The 16,493-nt window shown below is 41.3% G+C and overlaps 1 protein-coding gene across 2 annotated transcripts in view; it reads right to left on the reverse strand.

Annotated features, from left to right (window-relative positions):
* The window catches only part of LOC308388582 (actin-binding LIM protein 1-like), a 28,975-nt gene extending 17,981 nt beyond the window's left edge, over positions 1-10,994 (reverse strand). For both annotated transcript variants that reach the window (XM_080869375.1, XM_080869374.1), the window contains exons 1-2: positions 10,784-10,994; positions 1,795-1,932 (exon numbers count right to left, since the gene is read on the reverse strand). In XM_080869375.1, the coding sequence (XP_080725501.1) occupies positions 1,795-1,932; positions 10,784-10,805 (160 nt within the window). In that variant the 5' untranslated portion in view covers positions 10,806-10,994. The remainder of the gene's footprint in view (positions 1-1,794; positions 1,933-10,783) is intronic.
* Between the last annotated feature and the right edge of the window lie 5,499 nt (positions 10,995-16,493).

Here is a 16,493-nt window from a genome sequence, read left to right on the forward strand (position 1 = left end):
GACTTATTGAATTGAAATGAAAATAACTGCAATGAAACAGAAACTTTTGTGCATTTAATGAAATTAAAGTGTACAAAAGGAGGCTATTTGGGATCCATCTGCAAAGGCATCTCTGAGTGTCAGAGCTCAGTCAGCCTGAGGATTACTACTAGTGAGGTTGGAGACTGATAAAAGCATACATCCAATTAAAGCAAGGACCAGGACACCGAGTCTTTTGGCTACTAAAGCTGTACTAGTGTCTACTTTGGCAACCTTCTCATTATCCTTATCATGCTTTTATCACTCCTGTGGCATGCACATGTAAAGGACCGAATTAGGCACTAATCTCACCGTTTGCTTGTGTTATTCTAGGCTCTCGATGAAGTAAGCTAACTCTTAGCACTCCAGTCTTGGATTAACTACAAAGGTTTTAGCAGGGCAAGACCTGAGCCGAAGTGAGATGGGTTGGTCAGCTGTGGGTGGCTACATAGTACTCATGCCGGAGTGCTAGAAACCTATCGGTAATAAAGCTTAATGAACAAGGATTTGCACTGTCTCTTGTCATAGTAGACAGGATGGCACTTTAATTGAACAATGCAGGTCTGAGAAGTGAAGACGAGTCATGCCACCATGCATCCGTCCAGTCGGAAGGTCACAGAAAGGACGTTGTGGCATTAAGGGACTTGACTGGTCCTATAGTTCAAACTTTGTATGGACGGGATGCATTCTGGGACAGCAAAGGAAGAAAGAACTGTTTATTTGCACTATCGTGCTTCCTGAGTACAAACAGCGAGGAACATTCTTCATAACAAAACAAAAAAAAAAAATCAAACCAGTTCATTAAGTAGCACAGACTGAATGAAAGGCAGCTAATGTCCTACTATTGTGACAGGATCAAATTAGCAGAGAATTTTAAAACTTCACACTTTGGCTGCCAATTTTCACATAACTCCCACATTTTTCTTCTCCCGTTTAGTCTTAGTGGTATGAAAGATCATTTTTAAATTGTAAACACATGACTTATTTACTAACAACTGGTCTGTATTTTAATATTAAAGGCTTTCTGACATGGAATAAAGGTGAGAGAAATCACATGCAGTAAATACTAGTAAAGATATTTACTCATATATAATCCCCAAAGCAGTTTACCTCTTTACTGGAATTCTTGGTAACACTTTATAATATGGCACAGGAATAACTATGCTATAAATAAATTGAAGTAGTGTGTAGGCAATTTTAATTAATGCATAACTGCATGATTTTAACAAACAATATTTCCTTATTTTCCATCCTAAGTACATTTTTTGGGACACATTAGAGAGTGGATTAATCTTTCATTTTTACATCTTTACTTTGTTACATCTCCATCTTTATTATTCACACCAAGCCAGCTTTTTAAAAATACAATCCTTTTGAAGGTTATGTTTGAAGTGTGGTTGAGGAGAAAAAAAAAGATCATAATCAACATCAAAGGTGTAAAAAAACATTAGCATGTAAAAATGCAAGGTAATAATCTAAGAGAGGAAAATATTGTTTGTTTTTCTGCAGAATTGCTATGAAATTATGTACAAAATACTTCCACTGTACTCAAAATTACTTACAACATAATTTGTGTTTCCTTCTCATGTAAAATACCAGAAGTTATGCAATACTTAAAATTACTACTTAAATTTACTTACAGTATTACTATTTCTTTGTTTCCCGACTTGTTATCCCCATATTCTAGCGTACCTAATTTATTTATTTGTAGGAAAATATAATTTGATTATAATTTCAAATAAAATATGTTGAAAATGTATTTATTGTATACTGTACCTTTACATGTGAAGCACTTGAGGTGAAAGTGCTTGTTCTGCACCCGGAGCACCTCGCCCTTACATGGCTGCCCACACTTGTAGCACTGAATTAGGGGCTTCTCTGTAGAGTGGTGGCGTGTGTCCTGCGCATGAGCCACTGCAAAAGAAAGCAGACACAATATCAACATTACTGCTGAGCTGTAATGCTGATGAGCCACGGGAATTGCTAGACGTGGCAGTCAATACGGTTTTTATGACATCTCTTATAGTCAACAGTTAGTCAACATTAGCATGCTCGGCACAAGGACCTGAATCTGCAACATCTCACAAACACCAGAGCTGAAGAACAAGTGCTCAGAGCCTGTCAGCGTAAAAAGAAAAAGAATGACATTGAGCAGGACAGCGCAACTTTGGGTTCTTGGCCAGAGAGACTCTCTGGAGAACATCAGTCTAAATATAGTCTGTCTCCGTCAGTTGAGGATGGACAGTCAAAATGCTGAGGGGAGCAAGGCTTGGTAAATAGAGCACTAAAAGGGTATTGATAAAGACTGTTTCACTATTGAGTTTAATGTACTTTCATTCTCAAAGGAAAACATAATTTAGAGTTATGGATCATTTACTGTCTCTGGCTAGCTTATCGTCCCAATAATCATTTGACTCTTTTTGACATGTAAGCGCAAATAAAGCTAGAGTCCATCCGGCAATGGGGTCACACTAACTGCAGAACCAGTGACTTCTGAGACAACTCTGCCTGCTGACAGCATCTTTCCTGTTTGTGACACTGTTGCACTGGCAAATCTTTGGACAAACTGGCAGACACATAAACACTGACACAAAACCACCTGCTCCAGTAGATGTCCTCAGGACCACATTTTTGAATGAAAACACAGACACACACGCTTAGACTCACAAAGTAAAAACCAGCCTCTAATAAAACAGAAGAGACGTCACTTTTGCTGTGACTGAGTAACTCATTCTATAAAAGCCATGAATGAATAAAACAATGGTAGGCAGCAAATAACAGTTTTATAAAGGCAGACACATGTCCATGATGTACTGACAGTGTGCACGCATGAGGAGAAAGCGAGAATGTAAAGGAGCGGAGCCACTTTATAAAGGACACGAGTCTTTTAGTGCCGCTTGGAGCTTAATGTTTATGTCAGCATTCTATCGCGCTCAAGATGACAATGTCAGCATTGCTGATGTTATGAAGGTGCATTGCTCACTATGTTAGCGAGCTTAGATTTATTGACTGTTAACGCATTCATATACATTGGTGGTAATTATTATAAATTACTACCAATCACAAACACAAGAAGGTCTTATGCAGTATACACCAAATATTCAAATTTGGATTAATTGAAGATTAACTGAACTAGATTAATTGAAAAAAGACTGTTGGAACTACACTTCATGTCACTCCATTTAATAGTTATTATTAATCTAATGGCTCTCTTCCATAGTTTCCTGTTCCCTCACCTCCATTTGTGGCAGATGGCTGCCTCTCCCAGAGCCTGGTTCTGCCTGAGAGTCTTCCTGTTAAAAGGCCGTTTTTCCTTCTCACTGTCGCCAAGTCTTTAGCTTACAATATAAAACACATTGAGGCGACACAAGTCAGGGCAATCATAGGTAATTCCTATGGGAACCATGAATGTCTAGACCAAGAAAGGCGCCAGTCTATCAAAAAAAGTTGGTTCTGTGGACGTGAAAATTGGGATGGTATCCGAGGATAACCAAACTCAGTGAGGACCATCTTTAAGGCCATGAATGCCTATATCAACATTCAAAGCAATGAAACAAACTGAGAAACAGATTGAGATATTTCAGTCTGAACTAAAGTAGTGCAACCACAGCCTACCTTGGCTATAACATACTTGTTGTTCAGCCTCAGATCTTAATGTACAAACACATTTAGACATCACGTTCTTGGTGTGAGGTATTTTGACCATCGTTAGAATTATATAAGGCTAGGCTATTAATGGCAAGCAGCACCAGCATTATTTTTAGATCCACGATGTATCAGCATATGGCATTCCTCACTTAACACTTTGGGCATCCCTCTTAAAGACAGACATTAATCTGCCACTATTGCACGGAACGTAAATACTGCTGCAGTGTCGCACTGCACACAGCTTATCAGCTGTTTGAAACCAGCAGATTATTTGACAGTCGGGAGCTTTAGCTGGCAAGGAGGCTTTCGCTTTTCCTTCTTTTGTTACTTCTTTCTGTCTCTTTTTCAAACAAAGACATACCCACACAAATATGCAGAGTCACAGTGAGAACAGACATGAAAGGCTCTTTTCTCTTTCTGCTCTGCAGTAGATCATTAGTCTGCAAGGCTAAAATAAGACACCGCCAAAATAGCGAATACTGAAATAGTATCACGAACAATCGATGGTCTACCAAAGAAAGAGATTACTCTGGACTTCTGATGACTTGCCCTACCTTGTGTCCCATTATTTACGTTTAGACTGGCTTACTAATGTTTAAAGACGGCAGAAAGAGAAGTCCAATTATTTTAAAAGGCATTTCAGCTATTTTTGATTTAAACTTGACTAAACCTTTATTGTGGCAACTCCTAAAAGGAATAACAACAACATAACATTATTCTATTTACATTTTGAAACACAAAGGTACAGAGTAGTTGTGAGATAACAGAAAAAAAAGGTGGACTATGAGTGGAGGATCTTTCTCCTTGGTGTTTCTGATGTGATTACACTCAGCAGGACAATGACTCATTTCTGGGCGAACCAGACTACTGTAAGAGTAAACGGAGTCCCAGCAGCTCTGTATGTGACATTGCACCTCGATGGAAAAACAGAGGCCATCTGGGTAACCACTCTCATGAAAAATATCCAATCCAATAAGTCAGCCTCAGGAACATGCTAGAACAACTTAAAGGCCAATTCCATTTCCTTTTCTTTCTTTCTTTTTGGTCGCATTTACTCGTACCAGTAGCAATAACACTATGCTCATGAAGGAAACTGACAAGATTTAGTAGTATAAATCAAACGAGGAGGAAATTTTATATATAATTGTATATTTCTAACGATGGTCTAAATGTTAGCTGATCAGGCCAACTTGTACAAAAACTGACAAATGAAGTAACTACAATGACATAAAACCAAGAGCTAGTTTAATACTTTAACTTAACATTAATCAAATAAAAAATAACTAAATACCTAAGTCAAATATCAAATGAACAAAATAAAAATAAAAACATTTAAAGTTGCTGCATCTCCAAACACCCCCATTAGCACTTCCTCTGTTTGGGAATGCTACATTCCAAGGCCCATCTTTTGTTTATTTGACACATGACCTTAGCTGCCGGAAGCCTGACAAGTGAAATGTGTGTCAAAAACGAAGATAAGAAAATGTGTTCTACAAAGTGCTGGTACATGAGGTTGCTGACTGTGCCAGCACAGCAGGTTACTGGCTTTCTTTTTAGCAATCAAAACAACTTTCATAATGTTGCTATAAAACAAAATAGTAAATCAGCAAGATGTCATGTGATTTTAAAGGCTTAACCTTTAAAACTTGATTCATTATAACTTAAGAAAGGTACAACGAGCTGTAAACACAGAAATGTCATACAAACATCGTTCAAGTTAATATTCAACAATTAGCATACCTGACTACCATAGCATTTTCTGGATAAAGGCCCAGTAGTTAAATTGTAACAAATTAATTGCTTTTTTTTCAATCCCTATCCCAGCTTTATTAAAGGTGCCTTCAGACAAACCCAATATTTCACACACTTTACAATGACTTAAGTCACTGCTAGCACTAGCAAGCTAGCTAATACCACCCAAAGTAGAAAGAAGTTAACTTTGGAGTTACTGAGAATCCCTACCTGAGAGCACCTACCTCTCCAAAATCAAGCTACATTAGCTAGCTAGCCTGTAGCCTGTCTACTAGACCTACACTAAAATGTTCTGAACTCTCAATCAAACTTCAACAAAAAGCCACTTCAGCAAAAAGTGTCTGTACTACTTCGGGTTAATCTGTGTATTGCTGCCTTTTATAGTTGGCATAATGGAGGGTAAAATGGTGCAGTGGATAACACTGACCTCACCAGCTAGCATGACCGCTAGGCTAATTTGTGAGTCTTGCTTAAAGAGTATAGAATAGGCTTGAATGACTGCATGGCAAAAATGTGGCTATGACTGTGGCTTAGACTGTGAATACAACTTTATAAATGCAACTGCAGTACATCATTGAATTTTGACTTATGTTTTTTTATACATCAAGGCTGACAAAAAGGTGCAATATGAGGTTTGCTTTTAGTTCCTGTTTGTTCTCCTAAGGGAAACAACAGACGTGGCTCTTGAACTATTATACCTTGGCATTTGGGGCTGTACTTATTGCCTAAAACGATTACGGATGGTGATAATTCTTTGAATATGTTAATACAAGTTAGACCTTTCACATTACACAGGCATTGAACCAGCGTGGTGATAAAAATATTCAACAGAGCAGCTTTAAAGTAGATATTTTGATTTGATGCCAGTTTCTATTTTTAACGCTTCATAGTGTTGCGTTGTCAGTGGGAGACAGCCCGGCACGGAAAAGTCAACACTGCTAACGTCATAACAGGTTGACAGAAATCCAAGACAGATGTTTGAATCCCATGCACAGAGGATCTAAACGCTGAGGTTTGGATGGGAATCCATAAGCGCTGTGTTTTTCCAACTTTGCCCCGCCTCTGCCCCGCTCTGTAAAGTACTGCCTTTGCCTGACTAGTGGCTGCACAGAGGGGGTTAGGAAAAAATGAAGCTGAGACGGGTACTCTACATGGCATTTCATTAAAACTTAAGAACCCTGCACAAAAAAGGCTGCTAAATTATATGAAATGCTACAGATTGGCTCATTTACAGGATTTGTCCGGACATAAAGCGCCTTTCTGAGGGGCTTCTTTCAAACATTTAGCAGTCCTGTATACATTCATAACTCCACGTCTATAAAAGCATGAGTTCAAGCACTTTTACTTCAGCATCTTGGCATTTTAACAGATCCATTATTGAGTCTTTAGAGGTTCATGGGACAGGAGCAAGATGCTGCTCGGTTTGCCAGAATATATATCATATAATGCTATAAATAAGTAAGTATGCAGTACATGAAGCAACCTCAGCACAGAGCAACTTACTGTAAAATATATAGTAGTACAATTTTTCCAACTCCTGATCACATTCCTCATTCTGGGCTGGATGTGTTGGCTATGCTGACAGGGTGAGCTGTCCTGCCTCATCACCAGAGGATGAAGTGACTGATATTAGCCTAAGCACACAATGAACGCATGCACACACACACACACACACACACACACACACACACACACACACACACACACACACACACACACACACAGTAGTGAGGGAACAATAACCAGCAGAGCATCCCAAAGCCAGGCCCAGAGAAAAGGGGGCTGCTCTCTCTATATTCAACCCCCACCCCAGCCCATTTAAGCTAAGTCTAGCTGTGTTGGCAGTAATAAAGCCTGAAGATTATACTCAGGAGGGAAGTGAGAAAGGTCCTCATGAATCCCCCGAGGACAGATGTTTTTCTGTAACACGTGCCTCGGCCTCACTGGCTAATAATAATGGAGCGGGGCTGTTGACAGAGAGCGTAGGATTTGCTGAAGAAGCTTCAGACTTTGTTGCTTTCATTTCCTGCCTTCATAGACCCCGAGGTATGCAAAACCATAGTAGAACTTTGGAAATGCGCTGGGAGAGGGGGAATTGAATTAAACAATAGATGAGAGAGCGAGATGAAAAGATCTAATAGAATATTCAGTCGCTCCCTCTCCCTTTGTTACTGTAAGACTCGCAGACACAAGAGTTTCCAGTAGACACAAACAGCAGCCATAAGGGAAAGTGTGTGCGTTTGTAGAGTATCATACACTAGACAGAGGGACACACCAAGGGGGGGGGAGGGCAAAGGCAGTCATCTCCACTCCTTGTGCCCATGCCAGTACTTGAGTCCCCAGATCTTCATAGGCAACAAAAACACACACATAGTGCCACCGAGTACAACCGGTTTTGGATGGAATATTCTGGGAGGGGGGTCTGACCCAAGATTAACATCAAAGGCACAAAATATGCCAATGTGCTGTGGGACGTGTGCCTGTTTGGGGGAAGGGCATGTGGGGCTCTTTATCGCTCAGACATAACAAGGAGCTCTTAACCCTCCCCTCCATGAATATGTATGGTGGTATCCAGCACCTCCACACCCCTCTGCCCCGCCATCAGCACCCCAGACAAAGCACTTCAAACGCAGGGCACAAATTGCAGAGGGGGGAGTCCTATCGGCCTCCACCAGACCCCCTCTTTAAACCTTTAATAACTAATCCTCAGGGACCTGAGCTTGAAATAATGATCTGCACTCTGTGGTTGAACGCCACAGTGCAGTTCATTGCAGATCATTTGTTGTTGAGCAGGTACACAATTATAATAGAGAGAGACTCGGAGCACAGTTGCTTATCAAGAAGTAGACAATGGAGGCTTTATAAACTTCAAAGACCCTCGTGATTGTGAATCTGGTGATGACTTTGGGTCTTTGCCTCTCAATGACAGCCCACGAAGGCCCCGCACTCCTGTCGTGTTTCCTGGGATAATCACACTGATTGATGCCTGGCAGGGAGGATGTTTGTTGACTGGCAGAATATATGACTACACTCTGCATTCTTTCATGTGACTCTCACCCACGTCACTCGTGTTGTTTCAGCGTGTATATTTTGGGTCAGTGGCCATCTCTTCCTGGCTGACCACTTATCTCATCTGTGTATTCTAGTCTTGTGTGCCAGCTGTACAAACAGCGAGTGTCTGTGAGAGCCTGTGCTGCACTCATGTCTGCGAAAGGGTTTAGCTCCTCTTTCAGGGGCTAGACACTGGCAAGCTTCAAAGATGAGGCACCACTGCAGTTGTCTGCAGCAGAAGCAGCACTCTGCAAAATCACTAGAGGCAGCCACAAAGGCACATGACATTAGACTTTCATGTCAAGAGGAAATCTTCACACTGTGTAAGAAAGAGTGGTGGGAGTTGGCGTTTCATGAGCCAGGTGACATACATGTGTTGATGGCTACGGTCAGCCGGGCTTCCGACGCAATTTGGCACAGGAAGCATGAGGATGAGGGTAAAAGAATCAGCTCGGCCTATAAATGTACACAAATCTCAGGCACGTGTAACTCAAGCTCAGACTATCTAAGGTACACATGGACCCAATAAATTACAAACTATTTCAAGGGTATTTTTGGCTTTGAAAATAGGGCAGCCGCCTGCAAGCAGACAAAACGCTAACACTGCAATCCCTTGATTGTGATTCATCTTTCTGAGCATACAGTGCAATTCAGTATTGGCTCAGCTGTGCGTCCTGATGGTACCGAGCCCACCTGGCCTCAGACAGGTTGTTTTATGAGATCCCGGGAGAATACACGATGAAAGCTTGGGTTGCAAAAACATTCCGATAGCTTCCTCTTAAGAGGAATGAAAAACTAGAGGACCCTGGACAAGCTTTCTGTCACCGACAAAGCCCACAATGGAACAGGAAGGTAGTGAGTTAAGTCTATGGAAAAACTTTCAGAAGGGAGATGAAAACGTGGCAGCCAGAGGTTACGGATGTTCTGCCAGCACGGGGACTTGGTGGTGAGAGCCGTTTTACTCGTGGCCCAGTCAAATCCACATGAAGGGAAACAGCTCCAGAGCTGGACACCGCCTCCAGCCACGAATGTGCTGTCAGATGCATACTCACATCTGACCAAAAAAAAGAAAAAGTCTTTGCACATGTTTTTTTTTTGGTGGTAGAAATATTTTCAGGAAAAAGACAGAATTATGATGAACTATGTTTGGCTACACAAGCATGCACTGCACAACTGGAGACATGCCTCAGTGACTTATTACTATGATCTTAACATCCAGTCCATTAGGTTTAAAGTGTAACACCTTGTTTTGTATAGTATAGTGATGAAGTGTGATGGATATACACTGCGTTTGAAAGTCACAGACTCGTTCCTGGTACAAAAGCTACTCCAGTTTGAGTTCAGTTAGTCATCTGCTCCTTGGCAGAGCTTTCACCGCTCCTCTAAATATTTTTAAACAGGAGATTTTCTTTACTCTAGAAAGCTGTCTTCGCTGCTGCTCGCCTTGAGTCATGCTGACAACGGTCAACCTCACGAGCGCATGCCCCGGCAAATTGCAGGGAATGTTAATATCTCTAAACGACAACCCCTGACTTCGCTTCGTTCTGCCCACACAGCCGGGCGACCTCAGTAATAGGTGGAAACAATCATCTTTTTCTTTCAACAGGACACTATGAATGGGGCCACAGCTGACAACAATGGAGTGTACCTTTTAGATGGTCACCATGGCAACGGCTGCAGACAGAGAGAGAGAGAGCGAGGGAGAGACAGAGTGCAGGTCCACAGCTCTGCGCAGTGTGCCTCCCTACACTAGTGCTCCACTTTTCGTCTCTACGTTACCTCACTATTTAGCCTCTTTATAAAGATGAACTGTTTAATCCCAGAACTATGACCCTGAAGGTTTTAATTGACAAGCTCCTATATGACAAGCCAGATGCTGTACATTTACATAAAGCCTGATGCAGCCAAATTAAGCAGACTCTAACCCAGGCAGCAGCAGCAGCAGCTAGAGAATATCGACAAGGGCGTAGCATGTTCAAGTCTGCTTCTCTGAGGGAACATGTTGATGTGCTAGAGATGCACATTTAGACTGAGCTGTTAGTCATACTTCTTCCAAGCAACACACACCCACATAGAGAAAACCACCCCCATATTACCACATCATATGTCTAAATCTCTAAAAATAATCAAATCGGAAATCAGAAATTTAGTCCAGTCAAATCGAATTCAGCCAGACACTGGAGTTTAAAGCCAAATGGACATACTGCACGTCTATACGGTCTGCAGACAGTCAACAGCACGACAGGCAAAACAAATCCCGTAATAACACACTCATGACAACCTCACACACACACAGTCATGACCGCTGGAATACCTTTTTCTTTGACCATGACCATTGGAATCCAGGTATATCCGCACCAGAAAAGGCTCTGAAGATCAATCACCAGAAACACCCGAGCTGCTAGATCCCTTTTTTTAGTCAAGACTGGAGCACAAAAAAGAAAGCCAAAGCACCAGAGAGAGGGAGAGAGAGAGAGGTGTGGGCGCTGCTTAGCGCTCCTCTCAAAAACAGCTACAGCGTGGGGTTTGCCTCCCGACTGCCTGTTTTCCTCCCATCCCTCTCCTCCTCCTTTCCCCCCCCTCCACACATCCTCCTCCCTCCTCTTCCCCTATTGCTCCCTCTCTCAGCCTCTCTGTTGTGTCAGCCGCCTCCTCATTGCAGCAACCAGGTGGCTGCTGATGCCTCTGTGTGACCAAAACAGTAACCCCCCCCCCAAAAAAAAATCCCCACACCTGCTCACATGTAATGACACAGATTTTTTCTTCTTTTTTCCAGTTTCAAAACCTTATTTCTAACTGTCCTCCATTCCAAAGTGGGTGGTGTACTGCGATTTATCAATATTCTGAAATGCAAATAAATCTATTCCACAAGTAAGAAGTTCAACATTGAATTATTCTGAAAAAGCACCCCCTTATCACTGTGCTGTACAACAGACACTTCAGCAAAGACTGTGTTTCAGTACAACAGGGCAGCAGGTGGTGATCAATGGCTTTTTACAGTAAGGCAATTAGCCTGCTGTGCTAAAAGAGTGGCTCACTGAAAACTTTCAGTATTTGACCGATGTATTAAAAAAAAGCAGAGCACAACTACTTTAAAAGCAACTAAGTAAAAGGCTGACTTCTTTGGAAGTATGTTTTTGGACCAGTAAAGCCAACCTTAATTAGAGTGAGAGCCTTAACTGCTAAAAATCTCAGTGATCATGAGGGCAGCAATGCAAAGACCAAAACGGGCCATCTAAGGTTGAAGGTTAAACTTCCTGTGATCGCGAACACGAGCGCTGTATTAATATCTTCGGAGCTCCAGTCCCCTGGAATCCAATTACACAGAGCACAGGAGAGCATGTTCTAGCTAGATGAACATACCGGCTCTTATATCATCTGTCGCTTAAGTAACCATATGAAAAAAATGACTCTATGAATGAAGTGGCACCTCTGTGATAAAAAAATAAAAAAAACCCTGCAAAATAAACAAGACTCCCATCTGCTAGAGATGCGACAACATGCAAAAACAAGAAAAAAATGTATGCACTAGTGTTATGTAACTGAAGCGACACGTTTTGTTGTACTAAAAAGAAACCGCATCAAATATATGGAATTATTTTGGAATACAATTTCACTCAGAGCTGACAAACTAGGGTATAATGCATTAATAAAGTTTCTTATTTGCTCTACGGAGAATTTAAAAAGTTCTACTGATGCCCAAGGTGCCAGTCCAGTGTTTCTAGAAACAACAGCGTGGAAAGATTATGACTCCAAAAGTAACTCAGCAGAAATTAGGGACCAAATTTGGTTACTGATCAATCCGTATTCCTATGGCTATGTGCGAGGAACAGTTTTTCATCAGCACTGCCACTGTAAATCCTAATGCAGGCAGCTTATTATGCATGCAGAATGCATTCGCCTACTGCAGTGTAAACTGTGCCACCTTCTGGAAACCAATCATCGTACCACAGTTTCCACGGGGCGTTTTCTCCTCATCAAACAAATGGGCGACATGCCAGGGAGGCAAATGGTATAAATAGGTGCCGGACGTTACTCCGAGCACTCCACCCTTTTTTATTGTAAAGAAAGGGAAATATGTTATAAGTGTATGATAATTAAAACAAAAATAAAATCCAGTAAAAACTAAAAGAACACTACGAGGTTTGCAGTCCACCTACTAACTGCTAAATGCAGCACAAAAACATCCTGTTACTGCTCCTGCTGTAGTGGACCTATTATCATCTTGACTCTTTTAATAATCTCTGTAGGAGCTGCAGGACAATCCTGGTACAATAGGCTTGCCAGGAGCAATTCCTGAGGAGCAAAGCCTATTATCCATGGATGAAAGGTTTCTGCTGTATTTGGCGCAACTATGGATGATCCATGTTTGACTGTCAATTAATAACAAGCCTGTAAATTAGCAGGTTAAGTACTGTTATCATCTGATACGAGCATTTCATAGTAATTTGTCTTATGGGTTCAGACCACAGCCAAACTGGCAAAAATGATTATGTTGCAAAAAAAAAAACATCACACGTGGAGTAAAAAACAGTGAAGACAGGCTGCACAGTTATCTCCGGCTTTATAATTATGGTTGCAAGACACCAGAGACACACATTGCACATACACATAAATGCATGAAAAAACATTTTTTTAAATATGCATTTTGAGACACTCTGTGGACTGGAGGATGATTTCTAGATTTTTATAAACTTGACAGAGAAAACAAATAACTAGGATGCACTCTTAAACTCTTTTGGAGCACAGACAGACTTAATTAACTCTCTCTCGCCGGATAATGACAGGCACTTCACCGGCTTCTATTTTAAAACAGGTTACAAAACAGTGAGAACTTTTTGAACACCAACCCTGTGCAACCTGGCGCACTTCTTTAAAGCGTATTTCACCCATTCCAGATTAACATTACTGTTATGTAGCCACCCTGAACACACAGAACTATATTTTTCCAACAAACAACTTCATTGGCATTTTTTGAGAAATGTTTTAACAATTTACCCAAACATAAAAACCACTTTTCTTTCCCCCTTTTTTGTTTTTTACCCACAACCCACACGGGGCTTAACTTGTTTTCATGTTTCTTTGAGGAATCGATGAAATATTTGTTGACCCCTGGATAACAGCACTTGGAGAGCAGGCTTAGTGCCACTCACATTCAAACAAACAATCATCAAGTGGAATAATGCAGGAGGGTTTATGGTGTGGGAACACAGAGCTTGTGTTGGGTTCAGCAATCATAGGCAACAATAGGCTTCGGGAGTGGTTATGGCTGAATAAGAGGATGACTATTTGTTCATTTCTGAGTGCTTTTTACAAACATCTAGTCTTATGAAAATCATAGAATTTATCCAGTCTCCCAAAAAAAAATGCATATATATTACTGCATATAAGCACTTATTGAATGTCACTGTCTCTGATTGATCTTAGCTGACAGCTAACCTCTGTGAACTTTTATCTGAAACCACCTTCCTTAAAGCTGGAAGCTCAAAATCACTTTTAGACACCAGCATTAGAAGGAACTTGCTGCCATGTGGTTTGCAAGTATTTATTTTAAGGACAACTCAGTGCCAAGCAATGATGTTTTTTACTACTTTGCCTGGCATGCAGTCAGAGAATGCATAAGGTCTGGAAATCTCAATCTGTATTAATGCCCATGTTCTAATCCTGATGTAAGCCACCATGTCACTTCCTCATGTACTGTTGTACCGTTGGCTTGGCAAAATTCAGCAAAATTGCCCTCGCATATGGCTTTGAATTATATAAGTATAAAGAGGAGGGTGATGAATTTTCTAACGTTTTTTTTATGTTTTCTGTGAGACTTTTTCAGTGTAATCATTGGATAACTCATGCAAGTGAGGCTCGCACAAAGAAACACAGGTCAGATGTGGAAATCCACAAGAGGTGTAGTCACACGCTGTCATCCAATTAGAACAAAGTGATCTCTGAGCAACAACTAATCAATTCACTTCGAGACACCTACTCACAAACAGAGCAGCCAGACTGCAATAGAGGGCTAAAATAAGAGTCTTTTGTTGTATAAAACAACTGCTAAAAAAAGGGCCGCTAGCAGGAAGAAAAATTATAAACTCTAATGTAACTTCAGCTAAAAGTGTCTTAGACTAGATGCACAGTCTATTTTTTGCATGTTATTGTGAATGTTTTATTGCTCGCACGGAGGTAAGGTAATATCACTACAGTTAGTTTTTATTATTTGGACAATAAAAAGCCTATAACAGAAGCTGAGTTAATAAACGCTGATCCATATGTTTTAACCTGTCCTACCTGTAGCGACATCGTTCAGCCTCTCGCTTAGATAATAGTCATTAGGGTTGAGGTACGGGAGCTGCTCCATGTACTGTTTAGGAATCAGGTACAGGACTTCCGCCACATGTCCATCCTCGATGATGGACATACGTTTTACCGAGCTCTTGCGTTTTACTCGGACGCGGTTGACACTTTGGCTGCGGCTGGAGCTGCACAGTTTGCTCAGGCTGTTGAGGTTGGGCACAGTAGGCATGGTGCCCTGCTCTCCTTCGACCGTCCCACAGAGAAGGGCGAAGCACTGCAGGTAGACGTCAGCCAGTGTTGGACTCAGACTCGCTCTGAAATACTTTCAGCCTTGGACATCGGGGGTGAGGGGTGTTCACAGAGGCACAGAAGCGAAACAAAGGAAGCTTGAAGGGTAAATTCAAAAGAACGCATCGTTAAACCTTGGCCCGGTTTCAAGAGCCGATGAACCGCCTTTGGTTAGGGTCCCTCCATCCATCACTTTTCAGGTGGCTTTAGGTAGCGTAGAGTAAGACGTAAGGAGACAAGCTTACAGTATGAGTGTCTTCAGCCCAACCAGCTTGGTGCCTTAAGCTGCTTAAGGCTGACGTCGAGCCACGATTATCTTCTGGGTGGGGTTTGATTTGTCTTTACGTTTTAAGTTCAATTACGCTGCTAAATAACAAGGTCCTTTTTTTAATCTTACATTAAGTTAGGTTCACACACAGAAAGAACAAATGGATCATTGTAGAGCATTACACTGACCCAAAGCATTCTTTCAAGGTTGGATTGCCTTGGGAGTCTGCCAGTCCCTTACAAGGTCAACAACCAGCAAGGTCGTTCCAGCAGGCAAAAACGCACAAATTCACTGTTCCTCATCAGCAGGATCAATAACATCTAAAGAGCCTGTGAATACATTAGTGTTAAACTTGAAATGCAGACAAGTTATCCCTCCATTAGCATTGAAATTGACGGCTACATCAATAGGATTTTGCTAAGTTGCAACGCAGTAAGAACACATGTTCTGGGTTTGAGTTAAATTTGCTTCTGCAAAGACTTGCACAATGTCATTCATTCTTGGCTCATTTCCTCCAGCCAAGAATCCATTCACATTCCTTGGAAATCTAAGTTTTTCATGAGGTAAAATCCACTGACAATAACCCACTAATGCTTTAAACCAACTGAAAATATGATAGTTTTGTTGACACAGAGTTGCTAGGAAATTGCTACGTAGTCACCAAACATATTTCAACATAATATCAACTAAGTGCAATAAAACAGAAAACTCCCTCCTGACATCTTAATTCTATCAAGCAGATAAGAGTAAATGAAACATGTCACGAAAGAATTAAACCAGAGTAGCGCACACTTGATGAAAAGCATAGCAGACAGTGACAAAGCACAAAATTTCCTTTTAGTCTGGAGATGCCCGGCTTGGCCTGCACTTCAAATTTAATGAATTTCCTCTTTGTCTGAGAGGGTGCACAGACAGGATATCTGGAGGTAGACTGGCTGCGTATAGTGCTATTACCATCAGGTACTTATCTAATTTTACTTCCTCTGGAGTCTTCTTGCAACCACACCTTCACTCAGGCAGTTAGACTTTCATTACAAGCAAAAATAAAAGTGTGACAGTGAAAGAACATGTACAGTCTTACACCCACACACGAGGACACATGTACCTGAGAGTAGCTGAGGACATAGTACTCTGCTGCAATGTGGCACTGCCCTCCAATCGTCATCCAGTCTGTGGTATG

Source organism: Rhamphochromis sp. 'chilingali' (assembly GCF_963969265.1).
Source record: "Rhamphochromis sp. 'chilingali' genome assembly, chromosome: 20".
NCBI lineage: Eukaryota > Metazoa > Chordata > Actinopteri > Cichliformes > Cichlidae > Rhamphochromis > Rhamphochromis sp. 'chilingali'.